The following is a 17,886-nucleotide window of genomic DNA, read 5'->3' as shown; positions in this document are numbered from 1 at the left end:
ACCAACAATAACCAAGCCGAAAAAACAGTCAAGGACTCTATTCCTTTCACAGTAGTGCCAAAGAAGATGAAATATTTGGGAGTATACCCAACAAAGGACGTGAAAGATCTCTACAAAGAGAACTATGAAACTTTAAGAAAAGAAATAGCTGAAGATGTTAACAAATGGAAAAACATACCATGCTCATGGCTGGGAAGAATCAACATTGTTAAAATGTCAATACTCCCCAAAGCAATATATAATTTTAATGCAATTCCTATTAAAGCTCCATTGTCATATTTTAAAGATCTTGAAAAAATAATACTTTGTCTTATATGGAATCAGAAAAAAACTTGAACAGCCAAAACATTACTCAGCAATAAAAACACAGCAGGAGGAATCATGCTACCAGACCTGAGAGTGTACTATAAATTGATAGTGATCAAAACAGCATGGTACTGGCACAAAAACAGAGAAGTAGATGTCTGGAACAGAATAGAGAACCAAGAGATGAATCTAGCTACTTACCGTTATTTGATTTTTGACAAGCCAATTAAAAACATTCAGTGAGGAAAAGAGTCCCTATTTAACAAATGGTGCTGGGTGAACTGGCTGGCAACCTGTAGAAGATTGAAACTGGACCCACACCTTTCACCATTAACTAAGATAGACTCTCACTGGATAAAAGATTTAAGCTTAAGACATGAAACTATAAAAATACTTGAAGAAAGTGCAGGGAAATCTCTTGAAGGAATCGGCCAGGGTGAATATTTTATGAGGAGGACTCCCCAGGCAATTGAAGCAGTATCAAAAATACACTACTGGGACCTGATCAAACTAAAAATCTTCTGCACAGCCAAGAACATAGTAAGTAAAGCAAGCAGACAGCCCTCAGAATGAGAGAAAATATTTGCAGGTTATACCTCTGATCAAGGTCTAATAACCAGTATCCACAGAGAACTCAAATGTATCAGCAAGAAAAGAACACATGATCCCATCTCAGGGTGGGCAAGGGAATTGAAGAGAAACTTCTCTAAAGAAGACAGACACATGATCTACAAACACATGAAAAAAAGCTCATCATCCTTAATCATCAGAGAAATGCAAATCAAAACTACTTTGAGATATCACCTAACCCCAGTAAGAGTAGCCCACATAACAAAATCCCAAAACCAGAGATGTTGGCATGGATGTGGAGAAAAGGGCACACTTCTACACTGCTGGTGGGAATGCACACTGATACATTCCTTCTGGAAGGATGTTTGGAGAATACTTAGAGATCTAAAAATAGACCTGCCATTTGATCCTATAATTCCTTTACTAGGTTTATACCCAGAAGACCAAAAATTACAATATAACAAAGACATCTGTACCAGAATGTTTATTGCAGCCCAATTCATAAGTGCTAAGTCATGGAAGAAGCCCAAGTGCCCATCGACCCACGAATGGACTAGCAAATTGTGGTACATGTATACCATGGAATATTATGCAGCCTTCAAGAAAGATGGAGACTTTACCTCTTTCATGTTTACTTGGATGGAGCTGGAACATATTCTTCTTAGCAAAGTATCTCAGGAATGGAAGAAAAAGTATCCAATGTACTCAGCCCTACTATGAAGCTAAATTATAGCTTTCACATGAAGGCTATAACCCAAGTATAGCACAAGACTATGAGGAAAGGGCCAAAGAAGGGGAAGGGAGGGGGGAGGTTAGGGGAGGGAGGGTAATGGGTGGGGCCACACCTATGGTGCATCTTAGAATGGGTACAGGCGAAACTTACTAAATGCAGAATACAAATGTCTACATACAATAACTAAGAAAATGCCATGAAGGCTACATTGAACAGTTTGATGAGAATATTTCAGATTGTATATAAAACCAGCACATTGTACCCCTTGATTGCACTAATGTACACAGCTGTGATTTAACAATAAAAAAAGAGAGACAGAAAAAAAATAATAATAAAAGGGAAACTGTATAGAAAAGCTATACAGAAATACAAAACACACTTTTCTACCCCTACTCCCAAATTAAGAATCCTAAAACTTCTGGAAAGAGAAAACACACACACACATAGACAGAGAGAGAGAAACCTGGTCATTAAAATTACTTTTAAGCTTTACTTCCCTTGAGATCAGACAGAGTGAGAAAGGAATCAAAGACAAATCCTAGAAGATGAAATGACATTTTAAAATATCATTCCTTTCTTTACAAATTGAATATAAGCTCTGAAGCATTCTAGACCAAGACAAGCTGATCTCTGGAGGCTGTAAGCAACTTTAACATATACTTGACAGGACAGAGACACCAGCCTTTCATCTTGTAATCTCGCTCATTACAGCGTCAGTGAGTGCAAGTTGTCAGGGCAAAAGCCACAGACGTGGCTTTTAAGCTCTACAAAAGAGACAAAATACATGGGGTTTCAATGCTTTATTTAGCTAATTACAAAGAAAGTAATGTAATAAGTATGTTACCTATAAAATGTAATTATTGGGGAATTATAACAAAGCCTAATTACCTGGTCAGAAATTCAACAACAGCATCACCCAGGAACTCCAACCGTTCATTGTGATTAATCCTAGAGAGAATGAAAAAAATTGCTTAAAATAGCAAATTTGCACCCCCTCCTACGAAACGAATGCATGAGGGCTAGCTCCTTTAGTTTTTTTTTTTTTTTTTGGCCAGGGCTGGGTTTCAACCCACCACCTCCAGCATATGAGGCCGGCGCCCTACTCCTTGAGCCACAGGCGCCGCCCGGCTAGCTCCTTTAGTAATCAAACACCTTACATAGGCCTCTTAATTAAGAGCACTAACCACATCTTAGCCCAGAGGTACCTGGGGCCTGCCTAGCAGGAAAGGACGGAGGGCATTTCTTCACACTGTGTGGTTCAGGCTTTCTACGAGTGGGCTTGCCTCTCCAGGAACCACTGTCAAAGCACCCAGAGAGTCAAGGTCATTTCTCACTAACAACTGTGGATATATCCATCCACTATGAGGCAGAAAACAGAAAGGAGAATGCATTCTAGTGAGAGTTCAAACTGACCACTGAAAAGTCATTCTGATACATGTACCTAAAGACAGCGTCTCATCACCCACACTCTTACACCTAACCCACCATCTAAAGTCTTTCAAAGGAAGCCTAACCTGCCTCTTCAGCCTCAGCACCCACTACCATTCTCTGCCACTTACACATCAGGTTCCTGCTCCAACACTGTCCACTACTCTTCAAAGAAGAATCCCCCAAACCACTCGGTGCCTCTGTTGAGGCCAAGTTCTCTGCCACCCTAGAGCTTTCCACGCTCTCCCCTGTACACTGAGTCACACTGAAAATCTACTGTCCCCCAATGCCTACTGACAATGATGTCTTCTTTATGAAGCCCCCTCCGTGCATAGACCACACGTCAATGTATTTTAGCTATGTGAAGCCGTCACACCTCACAGGCTGCTAGTTTCTCATGCCCAAGTACAAAGCCGAAATGACTAGGAAGGCAGCCCACAGAACACTTCTTCCCGCCTCTCAGTAAGTCCGCTGGAGAACCTTCTCTCAATGCTGTGATTCTCTCAGTCTCTTTAGATGGGCAGAGACGGGACATGAAGTGATTTAGGTTTGTAAAAGGCCTCTCCAGCTGCCATGCAGAGAATGAGTGCAGGAAAGAGAAGCTCTAAGAGGCTACTGCAGGTCCCAGGATACTTACCCAGGGGAGGCCTTAGGCTGGGAGGTCCCGGTGGAAGAGAGGGGAAATAGATCTGGGATAAATTTTGAAGACACAGCAGAAAAGAACTGTTGATAGCTGGAATGTGGAAGCTAAGTGAAAGAAACGAATGAAGGGCAATGCCTAAACTTCAGCTTACGTGGCTGATGAAAGGCAGTGCCATATACTAAGGAGGGGAGGACCACAAGGGAAGCAGGTTTGAGAGAGAAGAAGGGGGTGCATTTTAGACATATTAACATTGAAACGCCCATCGAGCATCCAAACAGAGAAATCCAGTATAGAGCTGGATATACCAACCTACTGCTCACGGACAGGACAAAGTCGGTAACAAATCTTTATGTACGTAGTGTTGAGATGAGATTTCAGGTAATGACCCAACCAGGAAGAAGATGTAGCCAGAGAAATGGGGTCCCAGGACTGAGCTCAGGGGAATGTCATGAGGACAATGACCATGAGCTATCTTCCAGCCAAAGAAAAGAACACGGTTCAAGAAAGAAGTGGTAAGTGAAGTGCAGTGGCTCGTGCCTGTGATCCTAGCACTTTGGGAGCTCCAGGTGAGCGGGTCACTTAAGGCCAGGAGTTTGAGACCAACCTGGGCAACATTATAAGACCATGTCTCTACAAAAAAAGTAGAAAAATTACTGAGCTTCCTGGTATAACCTATAATCTTAGCTTCTCAGGAGGTTGAGGCAGGAGGATTACTGGAGTCCAGGAGTTTGAAGTTGCTGTGAGCTATGATGACATCACTGCACTCTAGATAGAGTGAGGCCCTGTCTCCCCCCAAAAAAAATTTAATAAAAAGAAATTAAAAAAAGAAAGAATTGGTGAGCTACGCCCAATGTTGTTTAGATTCTAGCCAGATGAGAACAGACCACTGATTTGGTCCAGTGAAAGTCACTGAGGAGCTTGATGGACTTTCTATGAAGTAGTGGAAACAAACATGATTCCGACTAGAGTAGGCTGAGGAAATAATAAGTTACCTGAAATTGTACAGCCACGGCTCCTCACACCCACCACTTTGCTTTTGAAGGTTACAGTTAACTATGGTCAACTGCAGTTCAGAAATATTAAATAGAAAGTAACAATTCGTAATTTTAAACTGCATTCCATTCTTCATAGCATGATGGAATCTCCTGCTCTTCCACCCTGTCCCACCTGGGACGTGAACCATCCGGTTGTCAGGTCACCTGTTGCAGTATCACAGTGCTTTTGTTCAAGTCACTCTTATTTTACTTAATAATGACCCCAAAGTACAAAAGTAGTGATGCTGGCATATTGTTACTGTTGTTCTATTTTATTATTGTTGCTGTTAATCACTTACTTTGCCTAACTTATAAATTTGACTTTATTATAGGTATATGTGTGTAGGAAGAACATAGTATGTTCAGAATTAGGGACTATCCTAGGTCTCAGCATCTACTGGGGGTCTTGGAAGGCATCCCCTGTAGATGGGGGGCTGCTGCATATGAAAAGCACCTAAGGGTCTGTTTCAGGGATGGCTGCTGAAAGAGAAGATATGGGGCTGAGGGATGTGCAAGGGAAGGAAAATTGAAGGGATGGTGACAGCCTTGGGGAAGGGAGGAGGATACACTGAGCCCAGGGGCTGAGCAACAATGGCAAGGGACAGGCCTGGCCCAAGTAGAGGCGGGTCTTGCTGACTCCAGGGGGCTTCCGTACATATCTCTCACACTGACCCACATCCTCTCAAAAAATTCAACAGCTGACTGTCAAGTCTAAACCTATCTGCCTTTCAAGGCCATTCTTTATCTAGTCCCACCATACCCACCCCTTTTATTGACTTTCAATAGCAACTTTCAACTCCAAGTTGACGGACCTCCACGTTGTACATACATGCACTGTCCCCTCCCTGCCCTGCTACATCTCCCAAATCCTGCTCGTTCTTACCGTCAGCTGAGAAGCCCACGCTAAGGACTGGAACTCCCAGGGGTGCTGGCTAGCTCCCACGACCCCACCCCCATGCCCACAAAACGTCAACATATATCTCTCAATTTACAACTAAGTTAGAAAGCATCTTGTATTGTTCTCTGTTTTGTGTGAGCCAGTTTAGTATCTATATTATAAGTCTTCTAGAGTGTCAGTATATGATAGAAAATTTAATCTGCAAATTAAATGACTTGGCTACCAAATCATCTACATGAGCAATTTATGTAATTTTAATTATTGCATAAGCAAGTTTATTCTACTCTACTATTCCTCCACATTTTGGAATTTTAAAAGAAAAAAATAATAATAGGAAAATGCTGGAAAAAATCACAAAGAAGTGATTCTGAATCAGCATTTCAATTTATGGACTTTAATTTATGTGAAAAAGGCATTCTGGAAAGCAATTAAAGTTTGAGCAGCCTTAATTCAATGCTCCAAAATCTGAAATGTCTTTTTTTTTTTTTTTGGCCAGGGCCAGGTTTGAACCTGCCACCTCCGGTATATGGGGCCAGTATCCTACTCCTTTGAGCCACAGGTGCCACCCTAAAATCTGAAACTTTTTGAGTGCCAACATGATACCACTAGTGGACAATTCCATTATCTAACCTTGTGACAGGTTGTAGTTAAGCACAAAAGTATTAAAAATATTGTATATAATCACCTTCAGGCTATATGTATAAGGTACATATCAAATATAAATGAATTTCCTTTACACTTGAGTCCTATCCTTAAGACATCTCATTATGCATATGCAAACATTCCAAATTCCAAAATAATCCAAAGTCTGAAAGACTTTTGGTTCCACCCATTTCAGATAAGGGATACTCAACTGTAATAGTCATTAATGGGAAATGAAAAAGACAGAGAGAAAGAACACATTTATAGTTATGCTAAAGAATTCATAATCTCATAGTTCACTTTTTTAGAAAAGCAGTATGTTCTGAAACAATTTTTTTTTTTTTTTTTTTTTTGAGACAGAGTCTCAAGCTGTCGCCCTGGGTAGAGTGCCATGGCGTCACAGTTCATAGCAACCTCCAACTCTTGGGCTTAAGCAATTCTCTTGCTTCAGCCTTCCACATAGCTGGGATTACAGGCACCCACCACAATGCCCAGCTATTTTTTGGTCGTAGTTGTCATTGTTGTTTGGTGGGCCTGGGCTGGATTCGAACCCACCAGCTCTGGTGTTATGTGGCTGGCACCTTAGCTGCTTGAGCTACAAGCATTGAGCCTCTAAAACAATTTTTCTTACTTTTACCAAATATATACTAGATTTTTAAAGGACATTTTATTTTTGTTACTACTCCAGTAGCCAAAAGTGACTAAAAAGTCCCACCATGGAGTATAAAACATCATATTAAAAAAATATTTTAGAAGCTACTCAGTACTGAGATTTTGCTTTCTATCAAATAACACCAGAATGCCGAAAGCATCTGCCACCATTCTTGAAGAAAACATCAAGGATTAGAGGCACTATGAAATGGTAAGATGATGTTAACTCCTATGCCCTCTTGCAATTTCAAGAAACCTAATAAACTACTGTTCTAAGAAAGGATAGCAACTAAAAAAGAAATGGTGAGTATTTACAAAGAAAGAATATTCCCTATTCTTTTTCATGAGCCAGTACAATAAAAATGCATTTTCTGTGGTATAGACTTTATTTCTTCCTAACAGTTTAAAGTCCTACATAGGAAAATTTACTTAACATGGAAAGCAAGTAACCCTGGCAGATAGCTGGGGAGAAACCGTCTCTGGATTGTTGAATGCGTTATTAAAGAATAAGACATTGAGTCCAAGAATAACAGCTTCTTTAAAGTCATATAGTACTTTAAATGAAGTCATACTGGCATATGTTTTACCTTCATTTCTTTTATAAACTTGCATGGAGACAAGAACTATGTCTAGGATTTTAATAACCATAAAGTTAGGCGATTATTTAGTTTGTTAAAATACAAGGTCATGGTTTCAAACAGGTTGATCCAACAATGAGTTTGCCGTTTAATAAATAATTTGCCCATATCCAGCATATGTTTTTCTATATCTACACTAAACTAAACTCTGGCTATAAGCCACAAATAAAAATGGGGATTAAATACCACTTTAGTTTTATTTATACTGCACAATTTCTAAGCCAGTGGTTTATCTGGAAAAATGGACAGAGTGAGCTGCTAGTCCTCACAGCGGTAGCAAATCTTTTATTCCTTCTCTCATTGTTTATACTTTCTTTAATCATTCCCTTCATAAATGCTAGCAGGCTCCAAGATGAGATGTTTACTGAGCAGTAAACACTCCATTTGTTTTTGAGAACTGAATCAACAAAGGCATTATGAAATCTAGATTAACTGTAAAATTTATAAGGCATTTTGTCTGAGAAAGTCAGTGCAGTTTATGAAACAACCATCCCTCTATGACAGTAAGTACTTTAAAGTGCCATTTACTCAGTGGAGCCATCTGGGATGGGCCAAATCCAAGGGTAACCACTAGAGTGAGGGAAGGACGATCTTTCTTCATCTTTGCAAATGCAAGTTTCAACCACTGGCAGAGTAGAGATAGAAGTCTTGGAAGTCAGTGGACCCTTCCACCCAATTCAAGATCCCTTCTAGTCATTGCATCTACCCGAAAACTTGCAGAGAGTAGATAAACCCACAAGATGGATCCCAGGTGAACCACCTCTAGAATTTAACTTTAAGCATTTAGGTTGATAAATCCACTCAGTGAAATTTACATACGTTCAATATATTTTTAATATAAAAGACATACACAAAACTGAAAATATACTTTGCAACTACTAATTCTTTAAATACACAGACATTATCAAGATAGTCCATTGGGTAGAATAGACTTTTATATATTATATCAATCCAAAAACAAGCAAACAAATAAACCAAAACCATGACTGCTTGATTTTCCCCTTTTTCTGTTATAACTCTTCTGGCCGCTCCTTCCTAAAGGTCTTACTGATAATCCATGGATTACTTAAATACCACTCAATGTCTAATCCTTTACAGATTACTTCTGTGGTAATATTTCATCAAAATTTACATGAATTTAATACATATAATAGTACAACTAAGATTGGATGGTTAAACATTGACACTTTTTAAAGTTATTGGTGTCATATTTGCTTAAGAATATCATCAGCGGTGCCCATAGCCCAGTGGGTAGGGTGCCAGCCACATACACCAAGGATGGTGGGTTCGAGCCCGGCCCAGATCTGCCAAACAACAATGACAACTACAACCAAAAAATAGCCCAGCATTGTGGCGGGCGCCTGTAGTCCCAGCTACTTGGGAGGCTGAGGCAAGAGAATCGCTTCGACCCAAGAGTTTGAGGTTGCTGTGAGCTGTGATGCCACAGCAACTCTACCCAGGGCGACAGCTTGAGACTTTGTTTCAAAAGAAAAAAAAAAAGAATAATACCATCATAAAAGTTAATTATTTTATAGTTTTGGTAGGCAGGTAGGCTTTCTAAATTTATTTATTAATTTTAAGCAGTCACACCTTTTCGTTACCCTAGCTGATCCCAATTAGACTAATTAAGATACTACCCAGCCATTAAACCTTTGCTGGCCAGAGTCCCCCTTATCACCCCAGCTGTCCCATTTCTAGTCAACAAGTAAATAACCTGGGATAAAAGCAATATTGTGAATGACATTCTTTCCTTTAATACTCATTTACTGAATATCTGCTCAGCGAAAGGCACTTAGTTACCATGCAGAGGGATCCAAAAAAGAATAGGACCATAGACCTTCAGAATCCTTACAGTGCAACAGAGAAAAACAGCCCCATAGCACAATTATAATGCACAGGAGTATGTACCATAAGGTGAACACCAGCAGAGTTTGAGCAAGTGTCACCAGGTTACACAGCATTGAGGAGGAAGCTGTATGATGATAGTCAGCGTTCAGGGAAGGGTGGGGTGTGCTCACAACCCAGTAAGCACCCTGACTAGGGATCAATCTCTATGAGAAGCTTCTCAAGTACAGTCTCCAGGGCTGTGCACAGCTGCAGACCTCTGGAAAGCAGAGCCAAACAGCAGCAGACCCTGGCTCTTTCTGAGCAGACAGTGGGGTCAACTCTACGTCAACAAAAAGATCATATTCACAGCAAGAGGCTCTCAACACAGGCAGCAAAGGATAGAAGTCAAAAGACAAGATAGATTATTTGTTTATTCTCTATCAATGGTATCACTTTTGAAATAGTAAATTCAGATGTAACATGGTTTCTCAGATATCATTCTTTTTGCCACAGTAAGAAAGTCAGTTCTTTGTAATAGAGCAAAAGAAAACCTAAATCATATCAAAAGATATATAAGTAGTATCAAAAGATACTATTTACAAACCAACAACTGTGGTTGGGGTAGATGAGACAAAGATGATTTAAACCTGGGTTTTCATCACTGAAAAGCACGTGTCTATGGCACATGTAACCCTGCGGGAGGGCTGTGGGGTACGCAGGACTCTACTGAACATGATACAGAGCTTCTCACTTGCAGATTCATCTGTGTAGCAGGGTAAAATAAAACCACAGCTGCAATACCCCAGAGGGGGTGATTAAAGGCTCTTTTAATTAGCTATTCTCTGATCTTAGACTCTCGCAGAACACCACAGTGAGGCATAGGCCATCTTTAAACAAGAAGTTCTAAGCTCCATCCTGCCTTTGCTTTTACCTCTTGATTGAAGAGGTTTGGTTTATGATAACCTGAAAAGAGAGCAACTCAAGGCAACCCAATTTAAAAAGAAAAGTGATATGTGAAGAAAATAGTGAAAAAGGAAGATGCGCCAGCCACTGCTGGCAATTGTCTTGTTTGTGGAGGCCAGTTGACAGCTGGAGCATTTGCCCCAAATCCTTGACACTTCTAGTCCTACTCAACCCACCTGCGGTCCATCCAAGTCTGGGTTCCCACAGTGACAACTTGTCAACTTCCCATTTTAAGAAGAAAGCCACCCTCAAGCAATCTCCTCTGCTGGCTTTCAAAAAATAACCTGCTGTACCTATGCAAAGATAATCTTCCTGCAAGCAACACTAGGTCCCACCAGCATTTGCTTCCATTCAGTTTTCCAAGGGCTTTAATGAGTTTATACAGACCTAGCCCACTTCATTTCTAGATTATTCAGGGGCTTATTGTCACATGAAAGTGAGAATATCTGAAAGTATCTTCTAAAATGAGGAAATAAAATAAGAAAAGCTTACACATAAAACTTTCCAACATATTCCAAGAGCAAAATGTTACCATTATAATGTAACCAGACAATACATCACAGGAAATGAAAACTATAAACCAGTATGTCTTATAAATGTAGACACAAAAATCCTCAGCCATCAACTATCAAACTGAGTTCAGCCACACATAAAAAGGATTGTATACAATGACCAAGTGGGATTCATCCCCAGAGAGCAAGGTTGGTTTAACACCCAAATCAATTACTATAATATGCCATAAAAGTAGAATGAAAGAAAAGAAAACCACAATCATCTCAATAGCTACAGTAAAAGCTTCTGATAAAATTCAATACCCTTTCATAATAAAAACACTCAGCAAACTAGGAATAGAAGAGAACTTTTTTACTCTGATAAAAGGGCACCTGTGAAAAACTTAGGGCTAACATCATTCCTCAATAGTGAAAGATAATGCTTTACCTCCCAAGATTAGGAAGAAAGATATTTGCTCTAAATAATTCTATTCAACATTGTATTGGAGGCTCTAGCCAAGGAAAACTAAGAAAACATAATTAAAAGGCACCTAGATTAGAAAAGAAAAGGCAAAACTATCTTTATTTGCAGATAATATAATTATTTAAAAAAAATTTCTTAAGGTATCCACTAAAAATCTATTAGAGCTAATACACAAGATCATCAAGGTTTCTGGAATGTACAAGATTAATATACAAAAATTAATTGTATTTCTATACACTGACAATGAAGACCATGAAAACAAAATTAAGAAAACAATTTCATCAAAAAGAAAAAAATACTTTAAAATATATTTGTACAAAACACATACTCTGAAAACTATGAAACATTATTAAAAGAAATTAAAGAAGACAGATAAATGGAAAGACATACTCATGGGTCAGGAAACTCAAGATGATAACCATTTCCAATTTGATCTACACAATCAATACAATCCCTATCAAATTTCAGCTCTCTTCTTTACAGAAATTGACAAGCCATTCCAAAAATTTGTGTGGAAATTCAAAACTTCATTAAAACTATTGTACTTCAAAGGACATCATCAAGAGAGTGAAAAGACATTTCACACAACAGGAAAATCTTTGCAGATCATAAATCCAATAAGGGACTTGTATCTAGAATACATAACAACTATTATGACTCAATAATAAAAAACAACTCACTTACAAATAGTGAAAGTTTCTGAAAATGTACTTCCCCAAAGAAGATATACAAATGGCCAATAAGAACATGAAAAGGTACCAAATATTATGAGCCATCAGGAAATGCAATTCAAATCACAATGAGATAATACTTGATACCCACTAGAATGGCTAGAATAAAAAGACAAATAATAATAAGTGTTGACAAAGATGTAAAGAAATTAGAACACTGATATTAATATATTGCTGCTGGGAATATTAAATGGTGGAGCCACTTTGTAAAATAGTCTAGTAGTTCTTTTTTTTTTTTTTTTTTTTTTTTGTAGAGACAGAGTTTCACTTTATTGCCCTTGGTAGAGTGCCGTGGCATCACACAGCTCACAGCAACCTCCAACTCCTGGGCTTAGGCGATTCTCCTGCCTTGGCCTCCCAAGTAGCTGGGACTACAGGCGCCCGCCACAATGCCCGGCTATTTTTTGGTTGTAGTTTGGCCGGGGCTGGGTTTGAACCCACCACCCTCGGTATATGGGGCCGGCGCCCTACTCACTGAGCCACAGGTGCCGCCAGTCTAGTAGTTCTTAAAAGGTTAAAAAGTATTATTATATCACTAGCAATTCCACTCCTAGGTATATACCCAAGAGAAATCAAAATATGTTCATACAAAGCCTACACACAAATACTCATAACATTATTCCTCATAGCCAAAAAAGCAGAAACAATCTAAATGCCCATCAACTAATGAATGAATAATGTGTGGTATATTCATATCAAGGAGTATTATTTGACAATAAAAAAGAAATGAAGTATTGATACGTGATACATTTGCTCACAGGAGCAAATCTTGAAAACATTCTACTAAGTAAGAAAAGTCAGTCACAAAGAACCCCATGTTGTATGATACCTACTGTATACAATGTTCCGTACAGACAAATCTACAGAGATTGAAAGTAAATTAGTGGTTGCCTAGGGTTGGGCAGGCTAAGGGCGAATGGGGAGCGACTACTTATGGGTTTCCCTTTGAGGCAAGGAAAATGTACTAAAACTAGATGCTACAGATGCACAATTTTGTGAACATACTCAAAACCACTGAATTGTAGTCCTTAAATGAGTAAATTGTATGGTATATGAATTATATCTGAACAATGCTATTTTTGAAAACTCTACTTTACCTTGAGGGAGTTGGGTCATCTTGGCCAAGGCGTGACATAATATTTATTAAAGTGTTAATTCCTATTTAAAATAAAAAACAAATACACAGGTAAATACTGTTAGAAGTATTCTAGAACCATCACAACACGTAGAAAGAAAATTTTCTCAACTTGACGTTAAAAGATTTAGTATCTGCATGTCTAAAAGCTTTAAAAGCAATTATTTAAAACACTTGATAGGAGAAAGAATTTTTACTAAAAAATTCATCCACCTTTATTATAATGCTTTGCTCAAAGTGACTGGTACTATACTGTATGAGTTGGTAAGAATAGAGAATATAGGAGAGTGAAAGAGAACTATTCCTGGTGGGGGTTAATTCACAACAGGGAACACAGGCCTCCAGAGTCAGCCGGACATACCTTTTTTTCGCATGTGCATGTGATGAACTTTTCTGTCTCCATATTTTGGCTGCCGAATTCCGCAGTTAGATAAAGAATTCCTGGCATGGTCGGGATTCATTCCAAAATTTAAATGATGACTTGGATGAGTCATGGCCAGCTAAAATTTCAATGAGTTTAAGATTTAAAACTTAGCATCTTTATATCATCCCAAAAGAAAAGGAAAGGAAGCAAGCTATCCATTTTAATTTTAAGCCCCAATCTGTCCACCTTATCTCTTCTAGTATCAAATATCCAGAGCTGTGGTCAAAAGCCCTCTTCTGAAAATAAACCTAAAACGTCATGTCTTTCAGAGGACAGTTGGAAAGAGAGGCTCCATGAGGAAAGAAAAGCCGGAAGACGGTGTTCAGGTTTGACAGGAAAATTTCAACACGAGGCAATTTCTTTAGGGATGGCCTCAAATAAATGTAAGAGAAAGGGCTGGCGCATGGCACAGGCAACCCGGGTGGAATAATAAAGAGTTATGTTTCTGAAACTCCACATCACTTTCCAAGATAGAGAACCCAATGCACATCTGTAATCTGCAAGATGAATTACTCTGATCTTGTTATTAATACCACGTTGAGTTTATGGGAGAGTATTTCTTACCTGTAACAGACAACGATCTTGAAAAGTATATCCTATCAATTTGTCCAGATGCATTAGGCATTGGTGGTAGCGAATATGATGGGTCAAAACAGGTAGCATCATTGCATGCTAAGGAAAAAAAATACTTCAATATATTTAGTTCTAAAAACGTATAAAAACAATCTATTTTACAACAAATAAACCATTTTCACATCCCAAATTCCATCTTATAAAGTCCTGATACAGTTTACTGAGTGTGTCATCCTGGAGAACCCTTTACAAGGGGCACTGTCCTGCAGCTGTTAAGAATGTATGTGTGAAGTTCCTGCTTAGGTCCAAACCCAAGTCACACATTGGATGTCCTGGAGCAAGTTGTTTATCTCTCCTGCCTCAATTTCCTTGCCTGCAGAATGGGGGTAATAAATGAAGCTACTTCCAAGGATGGTTAAAAAAAATTAAAGGAGGAAATATAAAAATGCACTTAGAACAAGGCATGTCAGGCCTCACTCAGTGGGAAGAGCTCTGGTTCCATCAGCATTCAGCAGAGCAGCCTTATTTTGAGCAAAGCACCTGCATTTCTGGGCCTCCCTGTCTATCTCTGATTATAAGGGCATGGACAAGGATTTCTTCATTCTGAAACTTTTTGAGGTTCAAGATACTCTGAGAATCAATGGAAAATAAATTTCTCCCCCCAAAATGCCCATGTGCAAAAACATGCAAAAGGTGTATACAATTTTAATGGGGTTTCACAAACCCTAAAGCCTGTCACTCTCCCTCAGATCAGAACTTATCAGCAGGATCACCTCCAATTGCCACTCCAGGTTTAACACGTAATGATCTAACATTCCAAAGACAACTTTTTATAAAACTACCAGTACAGTTAAGGCACCTGAGGACATGGAACTTTTATTTTTACTTCAATCACTTTACATTTCACTGTAGATTCCTTACTGGGAGATGATTTTATGGATGTCATAACTTTTTCTTTTCCTTAATAATGTTTTCCTTAGAACTTCAGAGAATGAAGGAGTCATTCTTATTCATTAGAACCTGGAGGATGGGCACAGCTCACAAATGACTGACACACGCTTTACATCATTTCATCTTTGAAGTATTTTAAGCTGGCATTGTTTAAAAATACACAAAAAACGGATTTGCTTGAAAGTAGAGAAATCAGTTATATTATTAACTTATAAAGAAAGATTCCTTCTACCAAAGAGGATCCCTAATCAATGGAAAGTTTTTCTTACCAGTTCGATTCACTAAATACCTATTTTGCATGTACAAGGCTTTATGATATTTGTGGGAAAGAGAAAAGAGTAAGACACTGTCTCTGCCATCAAGGGCTTGCTAAAGGCACATCATTAGGATCTGAATTGCTGACACTTTGTCTACTTTGTTTTTTCAAAAATACAATAAGGAAACAAAGTGCATAGCCAAAGTATAAACAGTTTACCAGCCAACTAAGTGGCAGGAAGCTCAAGGGAGTTGATGCTAAGAAAACTCAAGGTGATGGGACATGAAGCCCAGGCAGTGCAAGGATCTTTCTAAAGCATGAACTCTCCTTCGTGAATGGTTTATTGTTTTAATGCCTCCCATGAGACATGAATCACTACTTCTCAGGAAAATAGCACCCTCTTTAGAGTTCACTAGTTATTAAAAAATTACTATTAACTTAAAGCCCAAATCTGTGTCTTCAGAGGTTTTGCCCTTTGATCCTAGTTCTCCTGGGAAACAAAATGCATTTAATGGCACAATCCCCACATCCTTCTCTAGCTAACCTAAACCTTTTTTCTTTTAACCTTTTCTCATGTTAAACAGCTTTGAGTCCTTTAACCACTTCCTCTAAGTGTGTTCCAAATACAGCCAGTTTCTCTTTCCAAATAAGTCTGTTCTTTGTTAGTACTAGGGGAAGGTATGGATGGCCCATGCCCATCTCAAATCCCAGACAGCCAAGTCTCAATGTTTTTTACAAAACAATTAAAATGTCTAGCTTAGTTTTTAGAAGTATCAATGCTGAAAGACAATCTTTAAGCATCTTTATTTTCCACCTGATTCATGTCTGGCAATTTCTTGCATTAAAGAAATAAAAAGCTCCTTTGAAAGATTGTGATAAAATGTCAGTGTGCAGCTTTAAAATCTCTTCAAACTCTCCCACGAAAATAGAGCAACTAGACAAACAAAATGAAAGATCTATGAACAATATCCACATAAAATCTAAATGACAAGGTATCTCTATGAACCCCTAAACAAGAGTAGATGAGAACAAAGAGCTCTATAGTCTCAGTGTCTGCATGACAGAGAAAGGGAGAGAGAACCAAGGCTCCTGATGGCCCTGAGAGTGAAATTAACAAGATGTGTTCACTGAAAATGGGATCAAAACTAGAGAGGGCTCTGTAGAATCTATCCATTAGGTGAGAACAAAAGGACGGTGTAACAGTGCTAGAGAAGTCTGGGACCTATAAACACTCAAAACACAAAAAAGCTAAGCTCCCTTTCAAGGTAAAGCCCTAAGATAAGGGGAAAGTGCTAGGAGGAAAAGTCGCACTTAGAAGGACAAGGGATAATAAAGGGCAAAAGAATGAGAAGGCCCAGATGAGACACGGGATGAGGCCATTAATCTTTTTCAATTTGTAAAAGCAACATGAGGAGGAGCTCCAGAAACATGAAAAGCTACCCCGGCTTAGACCTCAGACCTCCTTTCTGAAAGTACAGGAACTATTTATTTTAATTAATTTACTTAACTTAAAAAAACAACTGAAAAGAAGCATGATAAAAATCTCATGTAAGGAATTTGTAAGAAAAAAGAGGAAGAACAGAATAATATCTCTGCTGATAAGAAGAACATGCCAACAACATAAGATGGAAACTGTAACCTTAAAAATATGCTAAAAGAAATTAAGAAAATAATTAGAGCTACAAATAAAAACTACAAATGAACATCACATAAATTCAGAAATGAGATAATAAGAGGAAAGGAAGATTTGAAAAGAAGTGACAAAATTCAGAAAAAAAGACATAAAAGGAAATAATCATTTCAAGAATATTGACTAAACTAGAAATAACACCAAAGCAAATCAACACAATGAATATCTTTGAAATAAAAGATAGAAAAGAGGTCAGGCACAGTCACTCATACCTATAATCCTAGTACTTTAGGAGTCCAAGGGAGGAGGATTGTTTGATGAATAAGAACCAGCCTGGGCAACATCAGCACTTCATCTCTATAATAACTTTAAATATTAGCCAGGCATGGTGACGCATACCTATAGTCACAGCTACTACTGAGGCTGAGGTAGGAGGATTGATTGAGCCTAGGAGTTTGAGGTTACAATGAGCTATGATCATGCCACTGCACCTAGTCTGGACAATAAAGTGAGACTCTGTCTCAAAAACAAAAACAAAAAAATAGAAAAGAGAAAAATTTTATAAAATAAAAAGTCAAAAAGAAATGAAGGATTCAAGAGAAAATGAAAGATAAAGAAGATAAGCTAAAAAGATACAAGATGCATATAATAGGAGTCCTTCAAGAAGAAAATCTAAACGATAGAAAATAATAAAATATGGAATACAAGAAAACTTTCCAGAGATAAAAGACAATTTGAGGAGCAAGGAGGTGGGGGGGAAGACAACTTGGAAGTATGGAGTGAAAGGGTCCAGGGCACATAAGAAAAAAATTAACTGCTAAAAGCCAAGGTATTTCTAGTACAACTATTGGTTTTTAAAGAAAAAAAAAATCCTTTGG

The 17,886-nt window shown here is 38.4% G+C and overlaps 1 protein-coding gene across 5 annotated transcripts in view; it reads right to left on the bottom strand.

Moving 5' to 3' along the window:
- Positions 1-17,886, bottom strand: part of DROSHA (drosha ribonuclease III) — a 147,480-nt gene that overhangs the window by 37,797 nt on the left and 91,797 nt on the right. For all 5 annotated transcript variants that reach the window (XM_053592711.1, XM_053592728.1, XM_053592738.1 and 2 more), the window contains 4 exons: positions 14,163-14,270; positions 13,536-13,674; positions 13,137-13,197; positions 2,498-2,557 (listed from right to left, as the gene is read on the bottom strand). In XM_053592711.1, coding sequence (XP_053448686.1) covers positions 2,498-2,557; positions 13,137-13,197; positions 13,536-13,674; positions 14,163-14,270 — 368 coding nt within the window. The remainder of the gene's footprint in view (positions 1-2,497; positions 2,558-13,136; positions 13,198-13,535; positions 13,675-14,162; positions 14,271-17,886) is intronic.

This window comes from Nycticebus coucang, chromosome 1 (assembly GCF_027406575.1).
Source record: "Nycticebus coucang isolate mNycCou1 chromosome 1, mNycCou1.pri, whole genome shotgun sequence".
In the NCBI taxonomy this organism is placed as follows: Eukaryota; Metazoa; Chordata; class Mammalia; order Primates; family Lorisidae; genus Nycticebus; species Nycticebus coucang.
Note: the sequence above shows the minus strand (reverse complement) of the source record. Positions and strands in the feature narration are given on the sequence as shown.